At 38.1% G+C, this 23,241-nt stretch overlaps 2 protein-coding genes across 14 annotated transcripts; one reads left to right on the top strand and one right to left on the bottom strand.

Moving 5' to 3' along the window:
- Nucleotides 1-1,506: 1,506 nt before the first annotated feature.
- On the bottom strand, nt 1,507-7,947 carry LOC148977679 (uncharacterized). Of its 7 annotated transcripts, none has more exons than XM_089134029.1 (16): nt 7,440-7,947; nt 7,203-7,274; nt 6,376-6,665; nt 6,147-6,277; nt 5,932-6,041; nt 5,310-5,435; nt 5,050-5,167; nt 4,727-4,789; nt 4,228-4,282; nt 3,962-4,053; nt 3,649-3,766; nt 3,438-3,545; nt 3,191-3,356; nt 2,844-2,978; nt 1,974-2,127; nt 1,507-1,595 (listed from the first exon to the last, which is right to left on the bottom strand). In XM_089134029.1, the coding sequence occupies exons 4-13, from the start codon at nt 6,153-6,155 to the stop codon at nt 3,259-3,261; spliced, it is 897 nt and encodes a 298-aa protein (XP_088990155.1). In that variant the 5' UTR covers nt 6,156-6,277; nt 6,376-6,665; nt 7,203-7,274; nt 7,440-7,947; the 3' UTR covers nt 1,507-1,595; nt 1,974-2,127; nt 2,844-2,978; nt 3,191-3,258. The 7 variants fall into 7 exon arrangements, with proteins under 7 accessions (XP_088990155.1, XP_088990156.1, XP_088990159.1 ...); XM_089134030.1 differs by having other exon boundaries at nt 6,147-6,171; XM_089134033.1 differs by having other exon boundaries at nt 5,310-5,485; nt 5,932-6,277.
- A 2,821-nt stretch (nt 7,948-10,768) lies between these two features.
- Nucleotides 10,769-20,004, top strand: LOC148977678 (uncharacterized). Of its 7 annotated transcripts, none has more exons than XM_089134023.1 (17): nt 10,769-12,667; nt 13,385-14,075; nt 14,241-14,312; nt 14,850-15,139; nt 15,344-15,368; nt 15,474-15,583; nt 16,080-16,205; nt 16,348-16,465; nt 16,726-16,788; nt 17,233-17,287; nt 17,462-17,553; nt 17,749-17,866; nt 17,970-18,077; nt 18,159-18,324; nt 18,535-18,669; nt 19,384-19,537; nt 19,916-20,004. In XM_089134023.1, exons 5-14 carry the CDS (start codon nt 15,360-15,362, stop codon nt 18,254-18,256), a joined length of 897 nt encoding a protein of 298 aa, XP_088990149.1. In that variant the 5' UTR covers nt 10,769-12,667; nt 13,385-14,075; nt 14,241-14,312; nt 14,850-15,139; nt 15,344-15,359; the 3' UTR covers nt 18,257-18,324; nt 18,535-18,669; nt 19,384-19,537; nt 19,916-20,004. The 7 variants fall into 7 exon arrangements, with proteins under 7 accessions (XP_088990149.1, XP_088990148.1, XP_088990147.1 ...); XM_089134022.1 differs by having other exon boundaries at nt 15,238-15,368; XM_089134021.1 differs by lacking the exon at nt 15,344-15,368 and having other exon boundaries at nt 13,385-14,035.
- The last annotated feature ends 3,237 nt before the right edge of the window (nt 20,005-23,241 follow it).

The raw sequence follows: 23,241 nt of genomic DNA, 5'->3' as shown, positions 1-23,241 counted from the left end.
GTGACACAGATCTATATTGCTGTTCATGACTTGCAGGCTGGAGAACAGATTGAGGATCTATCATGTTATATGCTAAGCTATGCACGCATAGGTGTTAATTGACTCCAAATGTAGCAGAGTAAACAGCCAGGTTGATGGCATTTTCCACAGCCTGGTAAGCAAACTGATAGGGATCCATGATTGATGATACAATAGTATGTAGCATGAATGCAGACCAAAAAGTCATTTTTTTTTTTGTTTTTTTTTATCCAAATCAAGTAAAATCAGAATCAAGTCAATAATTTTTTTTTTTATCCAAATCAAGTAAAATCAGAATAAACATGGACTTGGAGCTTATCATAACTTTTAAAGACACATTCTACTTTCCATTTTCAGAAAAAAAGGGTGTCTGGCAGATATAGGCTTAGTCAATGAGGAGTTGGTCGGCTGGTAAATTGAGAAATGTCCAGGGATGAGAGATATGAGACTGTGAAAAGTGTGAGTGCTGGTGTTCTAACATGCAGCTTAATTATACTTTCAGACACTGGCTACGACCTTGTTGTCCTGTTTCCAACTCTGAACCTATCACCACTAATACTGAAATGATCACTTTTTTCATGTTAATTTAAATACTATCCTGCTTAAATACATTGGTTTTGAATATATGAAAAACAAGATTAATGGGTTTTTATCAAATCTCTGATCTGTCAAGTCAACACAGCGCGTTAAGTACTGCCAAGTGACACCAGGTCCCATGGACAATTTTTGACTTTTGATTTCACCAGTGCCACGTCTGCATCCTGAAGAGTTTTTATATTATGACAGTATAATGTAAAATGTAGATTTTGAATAAAGACTACAAGGCAATTATGTACTTTATGCACTTTTTACAATCACAAATTATTTACACTTTCAAATTCATTCAAGTTTATTGTAGCCATTTCCAGTTGAAGAAATCTATCTTTGTGTGCTCACATGTACCACAAAACACATCTGACACAAGAAAATTCAATAGAGCATAAATGAGCTCCCTATTGTCCTTTAAGTGCTAAAGTTGAGGTTGAAATGTCACAGTCCAGAATGCATAAAACAGTCCACCCAGAGGGCCAATCCATTCAGTCAATATTGCAATTATATTACACACTCATGATTGAAGTATATGAAGTTGCAGTGCAAAATAATTTCACAATTAACAACACCTAATGTTGATAACTGAATTATCATAGGGTTAGTGCATATTTACATGTCTGATAGCTTGGGGGTTAGCCTGCTAATAAAAGGTAGCCAGAGTCTGGCCATTCTGCAGCGATAAATTATTGCTTGCTGGAGGTTGTTGAAGACAAGCTGGAAATTGTTGAAGTTGAAAAAGAAAGGATCAGCAGATTTTAAAAACAAAACAGAGTGGTCTCCTTTCTAATCTTCTTCTGACTCTGGACTACTAAGGTTATATTCGTCATCAGTGTCCGATCTGCATTCTGTGTCCTGTATCTGGAGGTCATCAACTATAGCACTATACGTGCTCACAGCTTGTTGGCATAAACTCTCCAGTGCATAAGACCTCCGCATGAGGACACTTTTGAAACCAGCTGCAGCATCCTCTGACAAGTCACCAAAATCTGTAACATACATAAACATGGGAATTACTAATATTGTTCAAAAATTATAGCATGTAGAACCACATATGACATAAAAATGTTACTTGTTCTCAAATTCAATTGAACTCAAATTCATTGAAACTGTATGTTTAACATCCTATATACGGTACCCTTAAACGTCGGTTATATTGACGATCCTGGGACGTCATACAACTGACGCTTTACCTTTAATGTCGGTTAGGTGACGGGGTAGGTTTAGGATCCGGTAACGTCATCTAACCGATGTTTAAGGGTACCCTAAAAAGGCAGATGTTGACGTATGGTCAAAAGACGTCCCAAGACATCAGTTATATGACGTCTTGGGATGAGACTGCGCTGTAATAGCCAATCACAATTTACCTTTAATTTTCCGATTGGTTGATTTTGTGGCACACTTGTAACGCTCTTGCACGTTGAGCGAGCATGTCAAGAGTTGAGCGCGCACAGAATTAAGAGGTTGAGAGAGAGAGAGAGGGACTTGACAGGAGTGCAGAGAATAAGTTTGAGAGAGCACCTGTAAACAGAGTGAGAGGGGTTATTATTGCACGTGCATATGGCTAATAGCAAATACATTTATTGAGCACAGAATCATTTTTTTTTCTTTGCTCAAACAATTTTTTTTTTTTGCGATTGTTAATTTCTGTTCAAAATATAATGCATTGGGGGGGGGGGGGGGGGGGGGGGCTAAACAAAGTGTGAGGGTGGAGCAGAGTCGTACAACTAATGTAGAAAACAATAAAACTTGTGGCTCTTTTCCACTGACTGGTACCAGATCCACTTGACTCTTTTGGTTCCACCTCTGTTGAAGTTCCAACAATGATGTGCAGATAGCTCTGTGGTCATTGTTATTGCTAGCATCATGTTAACGTTCTGAGCAGGTCCTCAACAGCAGCTTAGAGTTAGCGAGACAGGACAGCCGATAGAGTAAATATTGCTCCCCAAAAACATGTCTGTAATGCGATGATTTCAGAATACTGTTGATTTTATCTGTTCTGCTGTAGTGATTGCTGTTACAAACTTTTACAAAATGGTGATGCAAAGATAGTTCACTTCAGTATCGCTATAGCAACCGGTTCCATGAAATGGTACTTTTATGCAGTAGAAAATTAAACCAAAAATTTGAAACCAAACCAAGTAGAGTCATGTTGAGGTGAGTGGAACCAATACCATTCAATGGAAAAGGGACTATACATATGTTAGTGAGGAAAAAAAAATCCAAATTTGACTTACAGCCCATTCTGATGTTCTCTTTCAGCTTCTCCACTCCCTTTATCTCCTTATGGAGAGATGTGATGTGCTGAGACATCTCCTTAACCAGGATGCTCTGCTCCTCCTCAAGAGACCGTTTTAACCTGAAGGAGTGACCTTTAGGTAGTGGGAATAGATGGAAATATGAAAAAGTGATTTAGTATTTACGATTAAGTTATAAACTAAAACATATGAGAGAGAGAGAGAGAGAGAGAGAGAGAGGGAGAGAGAGAGAGAGAGAGGGAGAGAGAGGGAGAGAGAGAGAGGGAGATTTTGCAGTATACAGACAGGTATACATTTTCAAGAACATGTCAGGACTACCACCATACCATCCTCACGTCTCTCCCAAGGCAGGATGTAGTCCTCTGTCGAATTTGAGCCCAACTCCTCATCAATTTTATCTTCTGCAATAGCATTGTACAGCTGGATCTTTTGTTTCATTTTTTTTTAATTCTCTTATTTTTCTTCTTTTTCTCTGTCTTGTCTGGTTGCTATCTGCAAAGCGAAATAAGAAAACTATCAGGAAAACTGTTTTTGTTTGTTTGCAATGTGCCATTTGAATATCAGTCAACCAACCATGCTGACGATAGAGTTCCTGCTTCTTGCGTAGCAGAGCCACTATGATGCTCTCTATCTCAGCCCTGAGATCCTCTGTTGCTCCCTGTTCTGCTGTGCTCCCTGGCTCTTAATAGGAAACACAATTATTTCAGAAATTGTTTAATTTAAAAATGTCTGATCACCTTAAGTAGTTAATATTTGAATAAACTAATTAACAGATGTGATTTACCTGTGACTGTCCACTGCTGAACATCACACACCCACTGCTGTGCTGTTTGTTCAGTGATGTCATTCTTCTGGCGGAAATCACTGAAGCTGGCAACTTCCAGCTTTACCTTCTCGGAAATCTTTAAATCACACAAAAATAAAAAATACCATACAAGCTTTCAGACAATACCGAGATCAAATTGAAATTCCATAACCTACAGTTTATAAATTAATAGATGAATGAGCTTATTACAGATGGATAGACGCCAGCTCTGCAGTTTGTTGTTAAAATGTATGTTGTGTCAGGCAAAAGGACCATTGGGAAATGCCCTTACTTTGATGTATCTGCAGGCTAAGACTTTATGAAGGTTCTCTGTCTTTTTTCTGTTCCACCCCATGGCCTGTTGCGTAAGCATATTCTCTCTCCCTGATTACAAAAAAATATGCATGCATGATTGGATCAGTTTACATGAGAAAGACCATTGCAGTTAGACATGACCAAACACAAAAATTACTTTAGTGCAAGGATAACATGAAAATTACATTTTAGAAGTCAGAAATACCTCATCATAGTGTATGGTTTGTATTGTGTCATACCAACCTGCCTTTGTCATGTACTTTGTGACAAGAGCTGCCCTGGATAGAAAGCTGTTTACCTAGATAAACAATACAGAAATTAATGTATTCCTATATAACATAAAAAAAAAAATGTATGTATATGTGAACATGTAGCCATACTGTTTTATTGTTTGTCTTATTGTTTAACTAATATCTTATCAGATAATGCAGATAATGAATTTGCAGATAATGAATTTCCCTAACATGATCAAATGAGTGTATATAATTAAATAGTGAAGCTCAGAGGGAACAAAGCTTGAAATAGTGATGCATCATGCATAAAACACCACTGCTCACTTCACTTTTTTATTTCAACAAAATATGTGTTGCAACTACAGTTCAGATCGTGCTCTGATGGTCATTCGAGCAAGCATAGATCTTTGTTTGGTACCCTGATGTACTTTATCCTTCACACACTGCTTAAATGTATCAGTAAAATCTCCTATATCTACATAGTTACAATAATGTCTGTAATAACATACTTGCTCAACTTCCTCTCCAACAGTGTTCCCTGCTCCATCCTGATTCATACCGCCCCATCTCACCTGCAACAGTGTTGGATTAATTTCATACCATAACTTTAAATAATGTCATTTATTATGTGCACATTCAAATCTTTTTCACTTTAAAGGTGTCATATTTTATCTGCATAATATACTACACAAGATATACTAATCACAGACTTACAACTTAGTATATTACTACTAATAACAATTTAAAATAATAAAAAACAATCATTGCACGACTTCTAGCACTAGCTGCCTGCTGGCTACTGTTGCATCTAAATTTCAGTAATTTGAGGTACCTCGCATTTTGCTGTATGAGCTTTGGCATGCATCACACTAAGAAATGGCCTCATTTCCATCAGTGGTTGAAGATCGGATGATTCTTCAGTCGCTTTGCTTAGGTATGGCTGCCAGTACCTAAAAAGAAGCACAGCATTAGTAGGCATTAACTAATACTTTGCCTGGCCATCAATATAAAATGACTGAAAAAAAAAAACAGGCACTTGCCATTTAATGTACAGTAGGTTGACCAAGTTTCAATATGAAAGAGAAAAATTACCTGCAGACAACATCCATGCAGAAGAAAGTGACATTGGCCCTCTCTGACAATTGTTTCTGTAAAAACATTGGGTCGGCAAAGACCTCGCCACGGTAGTGGTCCAGTCCACGCAGCAATATCCCGTGTCTGATGCACAAGAGGACAATATTTTTAATGATCTGTTTACACAATAAGACCTGTGGAAAACAGAGCTAATCAAAAACCTCTATTCAAAGCTTAAATCCATTTGCACATACGCACGCACACAAACACTCATCCCCATCAATCCTCAATCGCAAACACTCATCCCCATCAAGTAATTTATTTTAAAAATAAATAAAGTGATGAAGCCAATCAGTATATGGGGATGATTGGGAGGCCATGATGGACAGAGGCCAAGGAGCAAATTTGACCAGGATGTCGGCATTACACCCGACTCTTTTTGAAGGACAACCTGGGATTTTTAATGACCACAGAGTCAGGACCTCAGTTTAACATCTCATCTGAAGGACGGAAAGGACTTTACTTCCCATTAGGAAATACCTGACTCTGAACCTGACTCTGATGCATTTATCCACAATTGAGTTTCCACAGGGTGTGACAAGTGCAAGTACAATTGCATACTTCTGATCTACCCACATACCTGCAGACTGCCACTTGTATGCCCTCTTCATCTATTTTGGACGATGATTTTTTTGACATCTCCTTACTTGCCCTGAACCTTGAAACGCCACATGTTCCACTGTTATCTGCCTGTAAAGTTAGATATCACTCATCTTAACAAATAGAAAACAGAAAAGACAAACAAACAAACATAAACAATAGATATACTGTCTTAATATGCAGTATTAGACATACTCTTGTCATGCTGCTGCCTCTGATGCTGGACAATAAAAGTCATTTACTTCACACATCACATCTTCTGTATGTTTGCAAAAACAATATTCGAAAAAACTTTTCTGGAACGTATCTGCACAGACATTCCCTGGCTATGACATAAAAAATTTTTAGTGTTTACAGAAAATAAATATCACAATATTAGATACATTAATATGATTATGTGTTACAATGATTCAAGCAGATTTACCCTTCCAGCCTGAACAGAACGGTGCTCCAGTAGCTTTAAAAAGGCATGCCTTGACATCGAAGGAGCCGAAACTTTAATGTGAGCAAAAGCGTCGAAGACGTCAAACCTATATAGTGCATTTTTGGTTGACATCTCTTTCAGCGGACAGTTTAGCATCAAGCAGCACTGGCCTTGCTGCTTTTGCCCTTGTATCAGCGTGTAGCTGCCGCTGTGCCCATGCTGTTTTTTTTCAGCTGCCACATTAACCTCAACTGAGTCAAGCGTGTCCCTCAGCTATTGAAGACGTGTATCTAAAAAAAATAAATGAAAATAAATAACTGTTAAACAACCCTTCGATTGAGTGAAGGCACAATAGGTAAAATTGACTGAATGGTACAACAATAATTATTAAAATCTGACATTGACCAAGCCATACATGACAGTGTCCATTCAATGTTGGTTTAATGTACTGTATATGGATTTGATCATGGTATCACGAACCATTGTATCACAATGGTTTCACAAAACGTGTAATATGCTTCCGATAATAGACCAGTTTGAAATGAAGAGTAGGAGTGTCTATCACTCCCCAAAATAGGAAAAAATTTCTAAAAGCGAGCTATGCAAAAGCAATGAGTGCAGAATTGTAAAAATTTATAATATAATGCACATTCTTTCTACAACAACAAAATACAAATACAAACACAAACCACTTTTAATGTAGTTACGTGGAGAAGAAGTGTGAGACATCAACAACAATGAATCGAGGAAAAGTTTACAGGGTCATTAGAAAAGTTGTTGATATGGAGGGATAGGAAATGTTATAGGGATTATACAGACATACTGACCAAGACTTGCAGTCATCTCTTCTTCGATGTGAGGGACTTCCTCAGACACTGTGATCACTTGAACTTCAGAAGCTGTAAAGGCCAATGCAATAGGTTATCTATTCTATCAGGGTCTTACTGTAAAGCATCATATATTTCACCCCAGAAAATTCACAAAATTCCATCATACATCTCACCAGCATTTAGATATTAGATAATAATCATTATTAAACTATAACAGTGTAATAAACAACGAACCTAATGCACAACGTTTTTTGTTTTTTTTGACGTTTCTTACGTCTGTTACTTGTGGCCGCTGCGCTTGCGACTGCTTTCCCTCTCTTAGTCCTCTTTCTTTTTTGAGGGACATGGCTTCCCATTGCAGCCTATATGAAAATAAAATATTAATGTTTTCTAATAGAATATCAGACTTATGGTTATGTTTGGACTTTGGACGCAAAGTAACTAACATTAAAAAAACACAAAACTAAAACTACAAGACATAAAATACTACACTACTCCAATGTCCATTAAATGTCAAGAACATCAACAGCAACTACAACAAACAATCTGTAATACCAATAGTTATTTGACATAGATATGGGTGTAAAGTTGTCAAAATTTTCAGCAGCCATATGCCATCTGACCTCACTAGGATCTTCGAAGACTGCTGGGTGGTTTTCCGACATGGTGCATGCACAGATACAATACAAAAATACAGACAATAGACAAACAGTACAAATATGAAGATGAGTGTGTGCGTGCGTGCGTGTCTGTGTGAGTGAGAGAGAGAGAGAGAGAGTGTGTGTGTGTGTGTGTGTGTGTGTGAGAGAGAGAGACTAGAGAGAAACAGTGAGAGAGAGATTGAAAGAGTGGCTCTTAAAAGTGCCTTTGTTTTCTATATAAAACTGAAATAGAGACAGAGAAATGGAGATAAGATGCAAATAATCTGTAGAACAGACAAGAAAGCATAATTAGATGCATCTCTGAGAAAAAAAAATTAATGTCTACATTAATGTGAGACACTAAAGGTGAATAGGGTAAAATTTTTAAAATAAATGAATCTATTACCATGATCACCATGAACCTTCCTCAGTTGATTAATTACACAAGTATATAAAAACAATGTATTATAAGTTTTTGAAATTTGTATGTTTAATTATGCAAAATAGGAAATATCTCATTAAATATGCACAATTTTGCATATATATTTTCGGTAACAAATCTGAACACATGATAAATCCAGGTGGAAAATTATTTTTTCATTTAGTTTACACAAGATGGAAAAAGAATATCAGATGGATTTCAGGATAGGGCCTAACGTTAACGTTATATGCTTTCATCTCACTTTTCATCAAAAACAAACGATTTTCACTATATTTCTTTGGTGTACATGGTGCTACAGTACAGAGGATGATATGTTGGTAACGTTACTGGAGAATGACAAAAAAAATAATTTTGAGAAAACGTCTTTTAAATATTTCTTAAAATGCATACTTTTTTTTAGAGAAAAACAACTAACGTTAGCAGCTAACGTTATTTACAGACACGATATCATGTCAAATATTTAGCAATGAACAATAGCCTACAAGCGATCTAAAACGCATTAAAACTTATATTTCAACATTTATATTTAGTAAATAAGTAGCAGGTCTGAGATACATACCGATTGGTAGAGGGGATCCTCGCAATGACGGAAAAACCGCGAAAGTGCCGTGGGGTCGCCGCCATGGCAACACGTCCGATTTAACATTAATTTATTATAAGTCTTTATCATTTTTTTCGTTGTCTGTATATGCCTATCTGTCAATTGAGTAAATTAAAGTAAAAAAAAAAAAAAGTAAATTAGTCCAAATATTATTTACACCAGGCTGATGGATGGGGAGTTTGATTGATCGAGCCTGCCAGTTATCCGTGTGTCCATCACGGATTCAGAATTTGACAATGTGGAAAACTGTTATACACAAAATGATCAGGGGAGATAATATGTTCACAGTTTAATGAGGCTACATTTCATCCCGAACAGACAACTCGAATAGCCTAAAGTGTCAAAATCAGCAATAGGCAATCTCCAGTGAAGGTGAAACAATCTGTGGCGACCACCGAATATTCCGTGGTACGGTCACGGAAGAAACCCGTGGTCCCATCACGGAAGAATCCGTGGTGCCATCACAGAATTTGTCAATAAGCAAAAGGCTGTACAAACTGCAGGGGATAAGAAGTTCACAGTTTAATTAGACTACATGCATCACAAACACGGACAACTTGAATAGCCTAAAGTGTCAAAACCAGCAGCAATATCGCCCAGTAAAGGTGAAACAATCTGTGGCGACCACCGAATATTCCGTGGTACGGTCACGGAAGAAACCCGTGGTGCGATCACGGAATTTGTCAATAAGCAAAATGCTATAGAAACTGGTCAGGGGAGATAAAAAGTTCACAGTTTAATTAGACTACATGCATCACAAACCCAGACAACTTGAATAGCCAACCTAAAGTATCAAACTCAGCAGCAATATCGTCCAGTAAAGGTGTGGCGACCACCGAATATTCCGTGGTACGGTCACGGAAGAAACCCGTGGGCCCATCACGGAAGAATCCGTGGTGCCATCACAGAATTTGTCAAAAAGCAAAAGCTAGAAACTGGTCAGATAAGGAGTTCACAGTTTAATTAGACTACATGCATCACAAACACGGACAACTTGAATAGCCTAAAGTGTCAAAATCAGCAATAGGCAACCTCGTCCAGTGAAAGTGAAACAATCTGTGGCGACCACCGAATATTCCGTGGTACGGTCACGGAAGAAACCCGTGGTCCCATCACGGAAGAATCCGTGGTGCCATCACAGAATTTGTCAATAAGCAAAAGGCTGTACAAACTGCAGGGGATAAGAAGTTCACAGTTTAATTAGACTACATGCATCACAAACACGGACAACTTGAATAGCCTAAAGTGTCAAAACCAGCAGCAATATCGCCCAGTAAAGGTGAAACAATCTGTGGCGGCACCGAATATTCCGTGGTACGGTCACGGAAGAAACCCGTGGTCCCATCATTTGTCAATAAGCAAAATGCTATAACTGGTCAGGGAAGATACAAAAGTTCACAGTTTAATTAGACTACATGCATCACAAACCCAGACAGCTTGAATAGCCAACCTAAAGTATCAAAATCAGCAGCAATATCGTCCAGTAACGGTGAACCAATCTGTGGCGACCACCGAATATTCCGTGGTACGGTCACGGAATTCAGGGTGACCAGACGTTATCCTAGCGATCAAACGACGACAGAACAATGCAATATCAAGTTAAAATCAAATATGTAAAGTAAAGTACTTTAAGTAAATTCAGAATATATCTTTCCAGATTATAAAACGACGTCAATTGGGGGAGCGCGCAGGTATTGTAACAGCCCGTGTGTAGACCACGGATGCTGCCTGTCATTGACTTACATAGGCATCAATTCCGTGGGCACATCACGGATTTTTTGGCAAATCCGTGACACTGCAACGGATTTTGAGTTAAGAGTCCGTGTTCATTTCACGGAATTCTGTGAGATCAGGTTGTTATCTCAATATGGCGTACATCTCAACCTGATCTCACAGAATTCCGTGAAATGAACACGGACTCTTAACTCAAAATCCGTTGCAGTGTCACGGATTTGCCAAAAAATCCGTGATGTGCCCACGGAATTGATGCCTATGTAAGTCAATGACAGGCAGCATCCGTGGTCTACACACGGGCTGTTACAATACCTGCGCGCTCCCCCAATTGACGTCGTTTTATAATCTGGAAAGATATATTCTGAATTTACTTAAAGTACTTTACTTTACATATTTGATTTTAACTTGATATTGCATTGTTCTGTCGTCGTTTGATCGCTAGGATAACGTCTGGTCACCCTGAATTCCGTGACCGTACCACGGAATATTCGGTGGTCGCCACAGATTGGTTCACCGTTACTGGACGATATTGCTGCTGATTTTGATACTTTAGGTTGGCTATTCAAGCTGTCTGGGTTTGTGATGCATGTAGTCTAATTAAACTGTGAACTTTTGTATCTTCCCTGACCAGTTATAGCATTTTGCTTATTGACAAATGATGGGACCACGGGTTTCTTCCGTGACCGTACCACGGAATATTCGGTGCCGCCACAGATTGTTTCACCTTTACTGGGCGATATTGCTGCTGGTTTTGACACTTTAGGCTATTCAAGTTGTCCGTGTTTGTGATGCATGTAGTCTAATTAAACTGTGAACTTCTTATCCCCTGCAGTTTGTACAGCCTTTTGCTTATTGACAAATTCTGTGATGGCACCACGGATTCTTCCGTGATGGGACCACGGGTTTCTTCCGTGACCGTACCACGGAATATTCGGTGGTCGCCACAGATTGTTTCACTTTCACTGGACGAGGTTGCCTATTGCTGATTTTGACACTTTAGGCTATTCAAGTTGTCCGTGTTTGTGATGCATGTAGTCTAATTAAACTGTGAACTCCTTATCTGACCAGTTTCTAGCTTTTGCTTTTTGACAAATTCTGTGATGGCACCACGGATTCTTCCGTGATGGGCCCACGGGTTTCTTCCGTGACCGTACCACGGAATATTCGGTGGTCGCCACACCTTTACTGGACGATATTGCTGCTGAGTTTGATACTTTAGGTTGGCTATTCAAGTTGTCTGGGTTTGTGATGCATGTAGTCTAATTAAACTGTGAACTTTTTATCTCCCCTGACCAGTTTCTATAGCATTTTGCTTATTGACAAATTCCGTGATCGCACCACGGGTTTCTTCCGTGACCGTACCACGGAATATTCGGTGGTCGCCACAGATTGTTTCACCTTTACTGGGCGATATTGCTGCTGGTTTTGACACTTTAGGCTATTCAAGTTGTCCGTGTTTGTGATGCATGTAGTCTAATTAAACTGTGAACTTCTTATCCCCTGCAGTTTGTACAGCCTTTTGCTTATTGACAAATTCTGTGATGGCACCACGGATTCTTCCGTGATGGGACCACGGGTTTCTTCCGTGACCGTACCACGGAATATTCGGTGGTCGCCACAGATTGTTTCACCTTCACTGGAGATTGCCTATTGCTGATTTTGACACTTTAGGCTATTCGAGTTGTCTGTTCGGGATGAAATGTAGCCTCATTAAACTGTGAACATATTATCTCCCCTGATCATTTTGTGTATAACAGTTTTCCACATTGTCAAATTCTGAATCCGTGATGGACACACGGATAACTGGCAGGCTCGATCAATCAAACTCCCCATCCATCAGCCTGGTGTAAATAATATTTGGACTAATTTACTTTTTTTTTTTTTACTTTAATTTACTCAATTGACAGATAGGCATATACAGACAACGAAAAAAATGATAAAGACTTATAATAAATTAATGTTAAATCGGACGTGTTGCCATGGCGGCGACCCCACGGCACTTTCGCGGTTTTTCCGTCATTGCGAGGATCCCCTCTACCAATCGGTATGTATCTCAGACCTGCTACTTATTTACTAAATATAAATGTTGAAATATAAGTTTTAATGCGTTTTAGATCGCTTGTAGGCTATTGTTCATTGCTAAATATTTGACATGATATCGTGTCTGTAAATAAAGTTAGCTGCTAACGTTAGTTGTTTTTCTCTAAAAAAAAGTATGCATTTTAAGAAATATTTAAAAGACGTTTTCTCAAAATTATTTTTTTTGTCATTCTCCAGTAACGTTACCAACATATCATCCTCTGTACTGTAGCACCATGTACACCAAAGAAATATAGTGAAAATCGTTTGTTTTTGATGAAAAGTGAGATGAAAGCATATAACGTTAACGTTAGGCCCTATCCTGAAATCCATCTGATATTCTTTTTCCATCTTGTGTAAACTAAATGAAAAAATAATTTTCCACCTGGATTTATCATGTGTTCAGATTTGTTACCGAAAATATATATGCAAAATTGTGCATATTTAATGAGATATTTCCTATTTTGCATAATTAAACATACAAATTTCAAAAACTTATAATACATTGTTTTTATATACTTGTGTAATTAATCAACTGAGGAAGGTTCATGGTGATCATGGTAATAGATTCATTTATTTTAAAAATTTTACCCTATTCACCTTTAGTGTCTCGCATTAATGTAGACATTAATTTTTTTTTCTCAGAGATGCATCTAATTATGCTTTCTTGTCTGTTCTACAGATTATTTGCATCTTATCTCCATTTCTCTGTCTCTATTTCAGTTTTATATAGAAAACAAAGGCACTTTTAAGAGCCACTCTTTCAATCTCTCTCTCACTGTTTCTCTCTAGTCTCTCTCTCTCACACACACACACACACACACACACACTCTCTCTCTCTCTCTCTCACTCACACAAACACGCACGCACGCACACACTCATCTTCATATTTGTACTGTTTGTCTATTGTCTGTATTTTTGTATTGTATCTGTGCATGCACCATGTCGGAAAACCACCCAGCAGTCTTCGAAGATCCTAGTGAGGTCAGATGGCATATGGCTGCTGAAAATTTTGACAACTTTACACCCATATCTATGTCAAATAACTATTGGTATTACAGATTGTTTGTTGTAGTTGCTGTTGATGTTCTTGACATTTAATGGACATTGGAGTAGTGTAGTATTTTATGTCTTGTAGTTTTAGTTTTGTGTTTTTTTAATGTTAGTTACTTTGCGTCCAAAGTCCAAACATAACCATAAGTCTGATATTCTATTAGAAAACATTAATATTTTATTTTCATATAGGCTGCAATGGGAAGCCATGTCCCTCAAAAAAGAAAGAGGACTAAGAGAGGGAAAGCAGTCGCAAGCGCAGCGGCCACAAGTAACAGACGTAAGAAACGTCAAAAAAAACAAAAAACGTTGTGCATTAGGTTCGTTGTTTATTACACTGTTATAGTTTAATAATGATTATTATCTAATATCTAAATGCTGGTGAGATGTATGATGGAATTTTGTGAATTTTCTGGGGTGAAATATATGATGCTTTACAGTAAGACCCTGATAGAATAGATAACCTATTGCATTGGCCTTTACAGCTTCTGAAGTTCAAGTGATCACAGTGTCTGAGGAAGTCCCTCACATCGAAGAAGAGATGACTGCAAGTCTTGGTCAGTATGTCTGTATAATCCCTATAACATTTCCTATCCCTCCATATCAACAACTTTTCTAATGACCCTGTAAACTTTTCCTCGATTCATTGTTGTTGATGTCTCACACTTCTTCTCCACGTAACTACATTAAAAGTGGTTTGTGTTTGTATTTGTATTTTGTTGTTGTAGAAAGAATGTGCATTATATTATAAATTTTTACAATTCTGCACTCATTGCTTTTGCATAGCTCGCTTTTAGAAATTTTTTCCTATTTTGGGGAGTGATAGACACTCCTACTCTTCATTTCAAACTGGTCTATTATCGGAAGCATATTACACGTTTTGTGAAACCATTGTGATACAATGGTTCGTGATACCATGATCAAATCCATATACAGTACATTAAACCAACATTGAATGGACACTGTCATGTATGGCTTGGTCAATGTCAGATTTTAATAATTATTGTTGTACCATTCAGTCAATTTTACCTATTGTGCCTTCACTCAATCGAAGGGTTGTTTAACAGTTATTTATTTTCATTTATTTTTTTTAGATACACGTCTTCAATAGCTGAGGGACACGCTTGACTCAGTTGAGGTTAATGTGGCAGCTGAAAAAAAACAGCATGGGCACAGCGGCAGCTACACGCTGATACAAGGGCAAAAGCAGCAAGGCCAGTGCTGCTTGATGCTAAACTGTCCGCTGAAAGAGATGTCAACCAAAAATGCACTATATAGGTTTGACGTCTTCGACGCTTTTGCTCACATTAAAGTTTCGGCTCCTTCGATGTCAAGGCATGCCTTTTTAAAGCTACTGGAGCACCGTTCTGTTCAGGCTGGAAGGGTAAATCTGCTTGAATCATTGTAACACATAATCATATTAATGTATCTAATATTGTGATATTTATTTTCTGTAAACACTAAAAATTTTTTATGTCATAGCCAGGGAATGTCTGTGCAGATACGTTCCAGAAAAGTTTTTTCGAATATTGTTTTTGCAAACATACAGAAGATGTGATGTGTGAAGTAAATGACTTTTATTGTCCAGCATCAGAGGCAGCAGCATGACAAGAGTATGTCTAATACTGCATATTAAGACAGTATATCTATTGTTTATGTTTGTTTGTTTGTCTTTTCTGTTTTCTATTTGTTAAGATGAGTGATATCTAACTTTACAGGCAGATAACAGTGGAACATGTGGCGTTTCAAGGTTCAGGGCAAGTAAGGAGATGTCAAAAAAATCATCGTCCAAAATAGATGAAGAGGGCATACAAGTGGCAGTCTGCAGGTATGTGGGTAGATCAGAAGTATGCAATTGTACTTGCACTTGTCACACCCTGTGGAAACTCAATTGTGGATAAATGCATCAGAGTCAGGTTCAGAGTCAGGTATTTCCTAATGGGAAGTAAAGTCCTTTCCGTCCTTCAGATGAGATGTTAAACTGAGGTCCTGACTCTGTGGTCATTAAAAATCCCAGGTTGTCCTTCAAAAAGAGTCGGGTGTAATGCCGACATCCTGGTCAAATTTGCTCCTTGGCCTCTGTCCATCATGGCCTCCCAATCATCCCCATATACTGATTGGCTTCATCACTTTATTTATTTTTAAAATAAATTACTTGATGGGGATGAGTGTTTGCGATTGAGGATTGATGGGGATGAGTGTTTGTGTGCGTGCGTATGTGCAAATGGATTTAAGCTTTGAATAGAGGTTTTTGATTAGCTCTGTTTTCCACAGGTCTTATTGTGTAAACAGATCATTAAAAATATTGTCCTCTTGTGCATCAGACACGGGATATTGCTGCGTGGACTGGACCACTACCGTGGCGAGGTCTTTGCCGACCCAATGTTTTTACAGAAACAATTGTCAGAGAGGGCCAATGTCACTTTCTTCTGCATGGATGTTGTCTGCAGGTAATTTTTCTCTTTCATATTGAAACTTGGTCAACCTACTGTACATTAAATGGCAAGTGCCTGTTTTTTTTTTTCAGTCATTTTATATTGATGGCCAGGCAAAGTATTAGTTAATGCCTACTAATGCTGTGCTTCTTTTTAGGTACTGGCAGCCATACCTAAGCAAAGCGACTGAAGAATCATCCGATCTTCAACCACTGATGGAAATGAGGCCATTTCTTAGTGTGATGCATGCCAAAGCTCATACAGCAAAATGCGAGGTACCTCAAATTACTGAAATTTAGATGCAACAGTAGCCAGCAGGCAGCTAGTGCTAGAAGTCGTGCAATGATTGTTTTTTATTATTTTAAATTGTTATTAGTAGTAATATACTAAGTTGTAAGTCTGTGATTAGTATATCTTGTGTAGTATATTATGCAGATAAAATATGACACCTTTAAAGTGAAAAAGATTTGAATGTGCACATAATAAATGACATTATTTAAAGTTATGGTATGAAATTAATCCAACACTGTTGCAGGTGAGATGGGGCGGTATGAATCAGGATGGAGCAGGGAACACTGTTGGAGAGGAAGTTGAGCAAGTATGTTATTACAGACATTATTGTAACTATGTAGATATAGGAGATTTTACTGATACATTTAAGCAGTGTGTGAAGGATAAAGTACATCAGGGTACCAAACAAAGATCTATGCTTGCTCGAATGACCATCAGAGCACGATCTGAACTGTAGTTGCAACACATATTTTGTTGAAATAAAAAAGTGAAGTGAGCAGTGGTGTTTTATGCATGATGCATCACTATTTCAAGCTTTGTTCCCTCTGAGCTTCACTATTTAATTATATACACTCATTTGATCATGTTAGGGAAATTCATTATCTGCAAATTCATTATCTGCATTATCTGATAAGATATTAGTTAAACAATAAGACAAACAATAAAACAGTATGGCTACATGTTCACATATACATACATTTTTTTTTTTATGTTATATAGGAATACATTAATTTCTGTATTGTTTATCTAGGTAAACAGCTTTCTATCCAGGGCAGCTCTTGTCACAAAGTACATGACAAAGGCAGGTTGGTATGACACAATACAAACCATACACTATGATGAGGTATTTCTGACTTCTAAAATGTAATTTTCATGTTATCCTTGCACTAAAGTAATTTTTGTGTTTGGTCATGTCTAACTGCAATGGTCTTTCTCATGTAAACTGATCCAATCATGCATGCATATTTTTTTGTAATCAGGGAGAGAGAATATGCTTACGCAACAGGCCATGGGGTGGAACAGAAAAAAGACAGAGAACCTTCATAAAGTCTTAGCCTGCAGATACATCAAAGTAAGGGCATTTCCCAATGGTCCTTTTGCCTGACACAACATACATTTTAACAACAAACTGCAGAGCTGGCGTCTATCCATCTGTAATAAGCTCATTCATCTATTAATTTATAAACTGTAGGTTATGGAATTTCAATTTGATCTCGGTATTGTCTGAAAGCTTGTATGGTATTTTTTATTTTTGTGTGATTTAAAGATTTCCGAGAAGGTAAAGCTGGAAGTTGCCAGCTTCAGTGATTTCCGCCAGAAGAATGACATCACTGAACAAACAGCACAGCAGTGGGTGTGTGATGTTCAGCAGTGGACAGTCACAGGTAAATCACATCTGTTAATTAGTTTATTCAAATATTAACTACTTAAGGTGATCAGACATTTTTAAATTAAACAATTTCTGAAATAATTGTGTTTCCTATTAAGAGCCAGGGAGCACAGCAGAACAGGGAGCAACAGAGGATCTCAGGGCTGAGATAGAGAGCATCATAGTGGCTCTGCTACGCAAGAAGCAGGAACTCTATCGTCAGCATGGTTGGTTGACTGATATTCAAATGGCACATTGCAAACAAACAAAAACAGTTTTCCTGATAGTTTTCTTATTTCGCTTTGCAGATAGCAACCAGACAAGACAGAGAAAAAGAAGAAAAATAAGAGAATTAAAAAAAAATGAAACAAAAGATCCAGCTGTACAATGCTATTGCAGAAGATAAAATTGATGAGGAGTTGGGCTCAAATTCGACAGAGGACTACATCCTGCCTTGGGAGAGACGTGAGGATGGTATGGTGGTAGTCCTGACATGTTCTTGAAAATGTATACCTGTCTGTATACTGCAAAATCTCCCTCTCTCTCTCTCCCTCTCTCTCCCTCTCTCTCTCTCTCTCTCCCTCTCTCTCTCTCTCTCTCTCTCTCTCATATGTTTTAGTTTATAACTTAATCGTAAATACTAAATCACTTTTTCATATTTCCATCTATTCCCACTACCTAAAGGTCACTCCTTCAGGTTAAAACGGTCTCTTGAGGAGGAGCAGAGCATCCTGGTTAAGGAGATGTCTCAGCACATCACATCTCTCCATAAGGAGATAAAGGGAGTGGAGAAGCTGAAAGAGAACATCAGAATGGGCTGTAAGTCAAATTTGGATTTTTTTTTTCCTCACTAACATATGTATAGTCCCTTTTCCATTGAATGGTATTGGTTCCACTCACCTCAACATGACTACTTGGTTTGGTTTCAAATTTTTGGTTTAATTTTCTACTGCATAAAAGTACCATTTCATGGAACCGGTTGCTATAGCGATACTGAAGTGAACTATCTTTGCATCACCATTTTGTAAAAGTTTGTAACAGCAATCACTACAGCAGAACAGATAAAATCAACAGTATTCTGAAATCATCGCATTACAGACATGTTTTTGGGGAGCAATATTTACTCTATCGGCTGTCCTGTCTCGCTAACTCTAAGCTGCTGTTGAGGACCTGCTCAGAACGTTAACATGATGCTAGCAATAACAATGACCACAGAGCTATCTGCACATCATTGTTGGAACTTCAACAGAGGTGGAACCAAAAGAGTCAAGTGGATCTGGTACCAGTCAGTGGAAAAGAGCCACAAGTTTTATTGTTTTCTACATTAGTTGTACGACTCTGCTCCACCCTCACACTTTGTTTAGCCCCCCCCCCCCCCCCCCCCCCAATGCATTATATTTTGAACAGAAATTAACAATCGCAAAAAAAAAAAATTGTTTGAGCAAAGAAAAAAAAATGATTCTGTGCTCAATAAATGTATTTGCTATTAGCCATATGCACGTGCAATAATAACCCCTCTCACTCTGTTTACAGGTGCTCTCTCAAACTTATTCTCTGCACTCCTGTCAAGTCCCTCTCTCTCTCTCTCAACCTCTTAATTCTGTGCGCGCTCAACTCTTGACATGCTCGCTCAACGTGCAAGAGCGTTACAAGTGTGCCACAAAATCAACCAATCGGAAAATTAAAGGTAAATTGTGATTGGCTATTACAGCGCAGTCTCATCCCAAGACGTCATATAACTGATGTCTTGGGACGTCTTTTGACCATACGTCAACATCTGCCTTTTTAGGGTACCCTTAAACATCGGTTAGATGACGTTACCGGATCCTAAACCTACCCCGTCACCTAACCGACATTAAAGGTAAAGCGTCAGTTGTATGACGTCCCAGGATCGTCAATATAACCGACGTTTAAGGGTACCGTATATAGGATGTTAAACATACAGTTTCAATGAATTTGAGTTCAATTGAATTTGAGAACAAGTAACATTTTTATGTCATATGTGGTTCTACATGCTATAATTTTTGAACAATATTAGTAATTCCCATGTTTATGTATGTTACAGATTTTGGTGACTTGTCAGAGGATGCTGCAGCTGGTTTCAAAAGTGTCCTCATGCGGAGGTCTTATGCACTGGAGAGTTTATGCCAACAAGCTGTGAGCACGTATAGTGCTATAGTTGATGACCTCCAGATACAGGACACAGAATGCAGATCGGACACTGATGACGAATATAACCTTAGTAGTCCAGAGTCAGAAGAAGATTAGAAAGGAGACCACTCTGTTTTGTTTTTAAAATCTGCTGATCCTTTCTTTTTCAACTTCAACAATTTCCAGCTTGTCTTCAACAACCTCCAGCAAGCAATAATTTATCGCTGCAGAATGGCCAGACTCTGGCTACCTTTTATTAGCAGGCTAACCCCCAAGCTATCAGACATGTAAATATGCACTAACCCTATGATAATTCAGTTATCAACATTAGGTGTTGTTAATTGTGAAATTATTTTGCACTGCAACTTCATATACTTCAATCATGAGTGTGTAATATAATTGCAATATTGACTGAATGGATTGGCCCTCTGGGTGGACTGTTTTATGCATTCTGGACTGTGACATTTCAACCTCAACTTTAGCACTTAAAGGACAATAGGGAGCTCATTTATGCTCTATTGAATTTTCTTGTGTCAGATGTGTTTTGTGGTACATGTGAGCACACAAAGATAGATTTCTTCAACTGGAAATGGCTACAATAAACTTGAATGAATTTGAAAGTGTAAATAATTTGTGATTGTAAAAAGTGCATAAAGTACATAATTGCCTTGTAGTCTTTATTCAAAATCTACATTTTACATTATACTGTCATAATATAAAAACTCTTCAGGATGCAGACGTGGCACTGGTGAAATCAAAAGTCAAAAATTGTCCATGGGACCTGGTGTCACTTGGCAGTACTTAACGCGCTGTGTTGACTTGACAGATCAGAGATTTGATAAAAACCCATTAATCTTGTTTTTCATATATTCAAAACCAATGTATTTAAGCAGGATAGTATTTAAATTAACATGAAAAAAGTGATCATTTCAGTATTAGTGGTGATAGGTTCAGAGTTGGAAACAGGACAACAAGGTCGTAGCCAGTGTCTGAAAGTATAATTAAGCTGCATGTTAGAACACCAGCACTCACACTTTTCACAGTCTCATATCTCTCATCCCTGGACATTTCTCAATTTACCAGCCGACCAACTCCTCATTGACTAAGCCTATATCTGCCAGACACCCTTTTTTTCTGAAAATGGAAAGTAGAATGTGTCTTTAAAAGTTATGATAAGCTCCAAGTCCATGTTTATTCTGATTTTACTTGATTTGGATAAAAAAAAAATTATTGACTTGATTCTGATTTTACTTGATTTGGATAAAAAAAACCAAAAAAAAAAATGACTTTTTGGTCTGCATTCATGCTACATACTATTGTATCATCAATCATGGATCCCTATCAGTTTGCTTACCAGGCTGTGGAAAATGCCATCAACCTGGCTGTTTACTCTGCTACATTTGGAGTCAATTAACACCTATGCGTGCATAGCTTAGCATATAACATGATAGATCCTCAATCTGTTCTCCAGCCTGCAAGTCATGAACAGCAATATAGATCTGTGTCACTTGATACTTTCATATAATTAAATTGGTCAATTTTAACAATATGGAAACATCAATACAGATAGGCCACCATAAGGCTGTAGAGAGGTAATAGGAGCAAACACTGTATTATACTGCTGCTGGTGGCTCGTGCCACTCGTCTGTCCTGTACACTGTCCTGCCCCACTCACTTATTGTCCTGTACCACTAGTCTATGTCCCGTGAGACTTACAAAATGTTAAAAACCTGACCCTTAACCTAATCCTAAACCTAACCCATTGGACAGTGACTAATGACGGACAGTAGGCACATCAGATGGGATATTGAGTGAGTGCCATGTGAGAGTAGGCAAGTGTCACAAAACAAAATGAGTTGTGCAGGTCAGTGCATGGGACAGCAAGTCAGTGGCACAGTGAATAGGACAGGTGGCACAAGACATGGGTTCATGGGTGGCGCAGGACGGGTCACGAGGATCAGTAGTACAAATCACCAGCAGCAGTACAGTACAGTTATTGCTCCTACTGCTGGAGGAGAAACGACCAAGATCAAGTTTGCAGATGATACCCCCATCATCAGTCCCATCAGATATAGTATGAGTCTCAGTGCTCCATGGAGGATAATTGGGATGTAGAATGAAGTACCACCAGCAAATTTCATCCTGAGGAGGAGGAGGCCAAATCCCAGTTATTAGTTGAGCCCTGATATTTTTACATTTATGGCGTCTCACATAAGGCATAATGAATTAATTGAAATGGGATATTAACATCATATTAACATTAACATAACAACACATTAATCAGACATGATCTGGACATGTTATGTGTAAACAAACTCTTCTATAATGCCATATATCTTATTCATCACTACCTGGTATGGAAGGAATGACAGACAGTCACACTTGATGGAAATTAGAAAGGATTGACACAAAAGTCTTCTTGTTGTAATCCTCCTGCCCCCTAATTAAGTCTTATTTCATTGTATATTATTTTGACCCAGCCCTCCCCTGGATACACATCAGCTTAATCACTATCATGCAAGGACAAATTCAGTATTTTGTCAGCATTTACTCTACCCATGTTAAAGTGTACATTTGTCTAAGTCTAGTTAGTGATTTCTATAAAGATGGTCTGCTGAACATCAAGAGGGAAAAGGACATTATACATGTGACTTAGAAATACAGTAGACTAGCCAGTTACAGTATAACTACCACAATGATGAGGAAACTGATGGGACAGTGAGGACACTGGAGGAAGGATGAAAAAGAACCTGTAGAGGATACACTGTACATAAGGCAGATTCATTCTGCCCATTATGGCTGGCATTAGCAAACATCCCAATTGAAAAAAAATTAATGGAGGACAGAATCCATATTAATCACATCTAGAGTGTATTCACCTCTAGCACGTACTGTAGTGTATTATATTAGGAATTAATATGAAGATTCATTGTATACAACAGCCTGCTTTGTCTTAGATTACTGTATGGCATTTCATCCCTTGACCTGGAGCATTTTGCTTTGTTGTTTAAAGTCATTGCAATTCAACAGTGACTGACTGTTATTGAGCTGAGCCCCATTTCATACATAACTTGAACCATGTTTGAGAGACAAAGAAAGAGCCCTATTTTAACATCTAAAACATAAAAACATGAAACAGTAACTTTGTGGCCGGACCTTGGGTGCTGTTGCTATTATAGCCTACCAACGGGATTCTTGGGTGCAACGCAAATCTAAAATGAAGTAGCTACATTGTTCATA

This window comes from Pimephales promelas, chromosome 8 (assembly GCF_988280905.1).
Source record: "Pimephales promelas chromosome 8, fPimPro1.hap1.1, whole genome shotgun sequence".
NCBI lineage: Eukaryota > Metazoa > Chordata > Actinopteri > Cypriniformes > Leuciscidae > Pimephales > Pimephales promelas.
Note: the sequence above shows the minus strand (reverse complement) of the source record. Positions and strands in the feature narration are given on the sequence as shown.

Bases quoted from the DNA above. Each gene is read 5' to 3' on its own strand.
- LOC148977678 (XM_089134021.1), top strand. From the start codon at position 14,984: ATGCTAAACTGTCCGCTGAAAGAGATGTCAACCAAAAATGCACTATAT. The intron at 16,789-17,232 runs GTATGTTATTAC...TTGTTTATCTAG, and splicing joins TTGGAGAGGAAGTTGAGCAA to GTAAACAGCTTTCTATCCAG. The intron at 17,867-17,969 runs GTAAATCACATC...TTTCCTATTAAG, and splicing joins TCAGCAGTGGACAGTCACAG to AGCCAGGGAGCACAGCAGAA.
- LOC148977679 (XM_089134027.1), bottom strand. From the start codon at position 6,531: ATGCTAAACTGTCCGCTGAAAGAGATGTCAACCAAAAATGCACTATAT. The intron at 6,042-6,375 runs GTAAATCTGCTT...CTAACTTTACAG, and splicing joins GTTCTGTTCAGGCTGGAAGG to GCAGATAACAGTGGAACATG. The intron at 3,546-3,648 runs GTAAATCACATC...TTTCCTATTAAG, and splicing joins TCAGCAGTGGACAGTCACAG to AGCCAGGGAGCACAGCAGAA.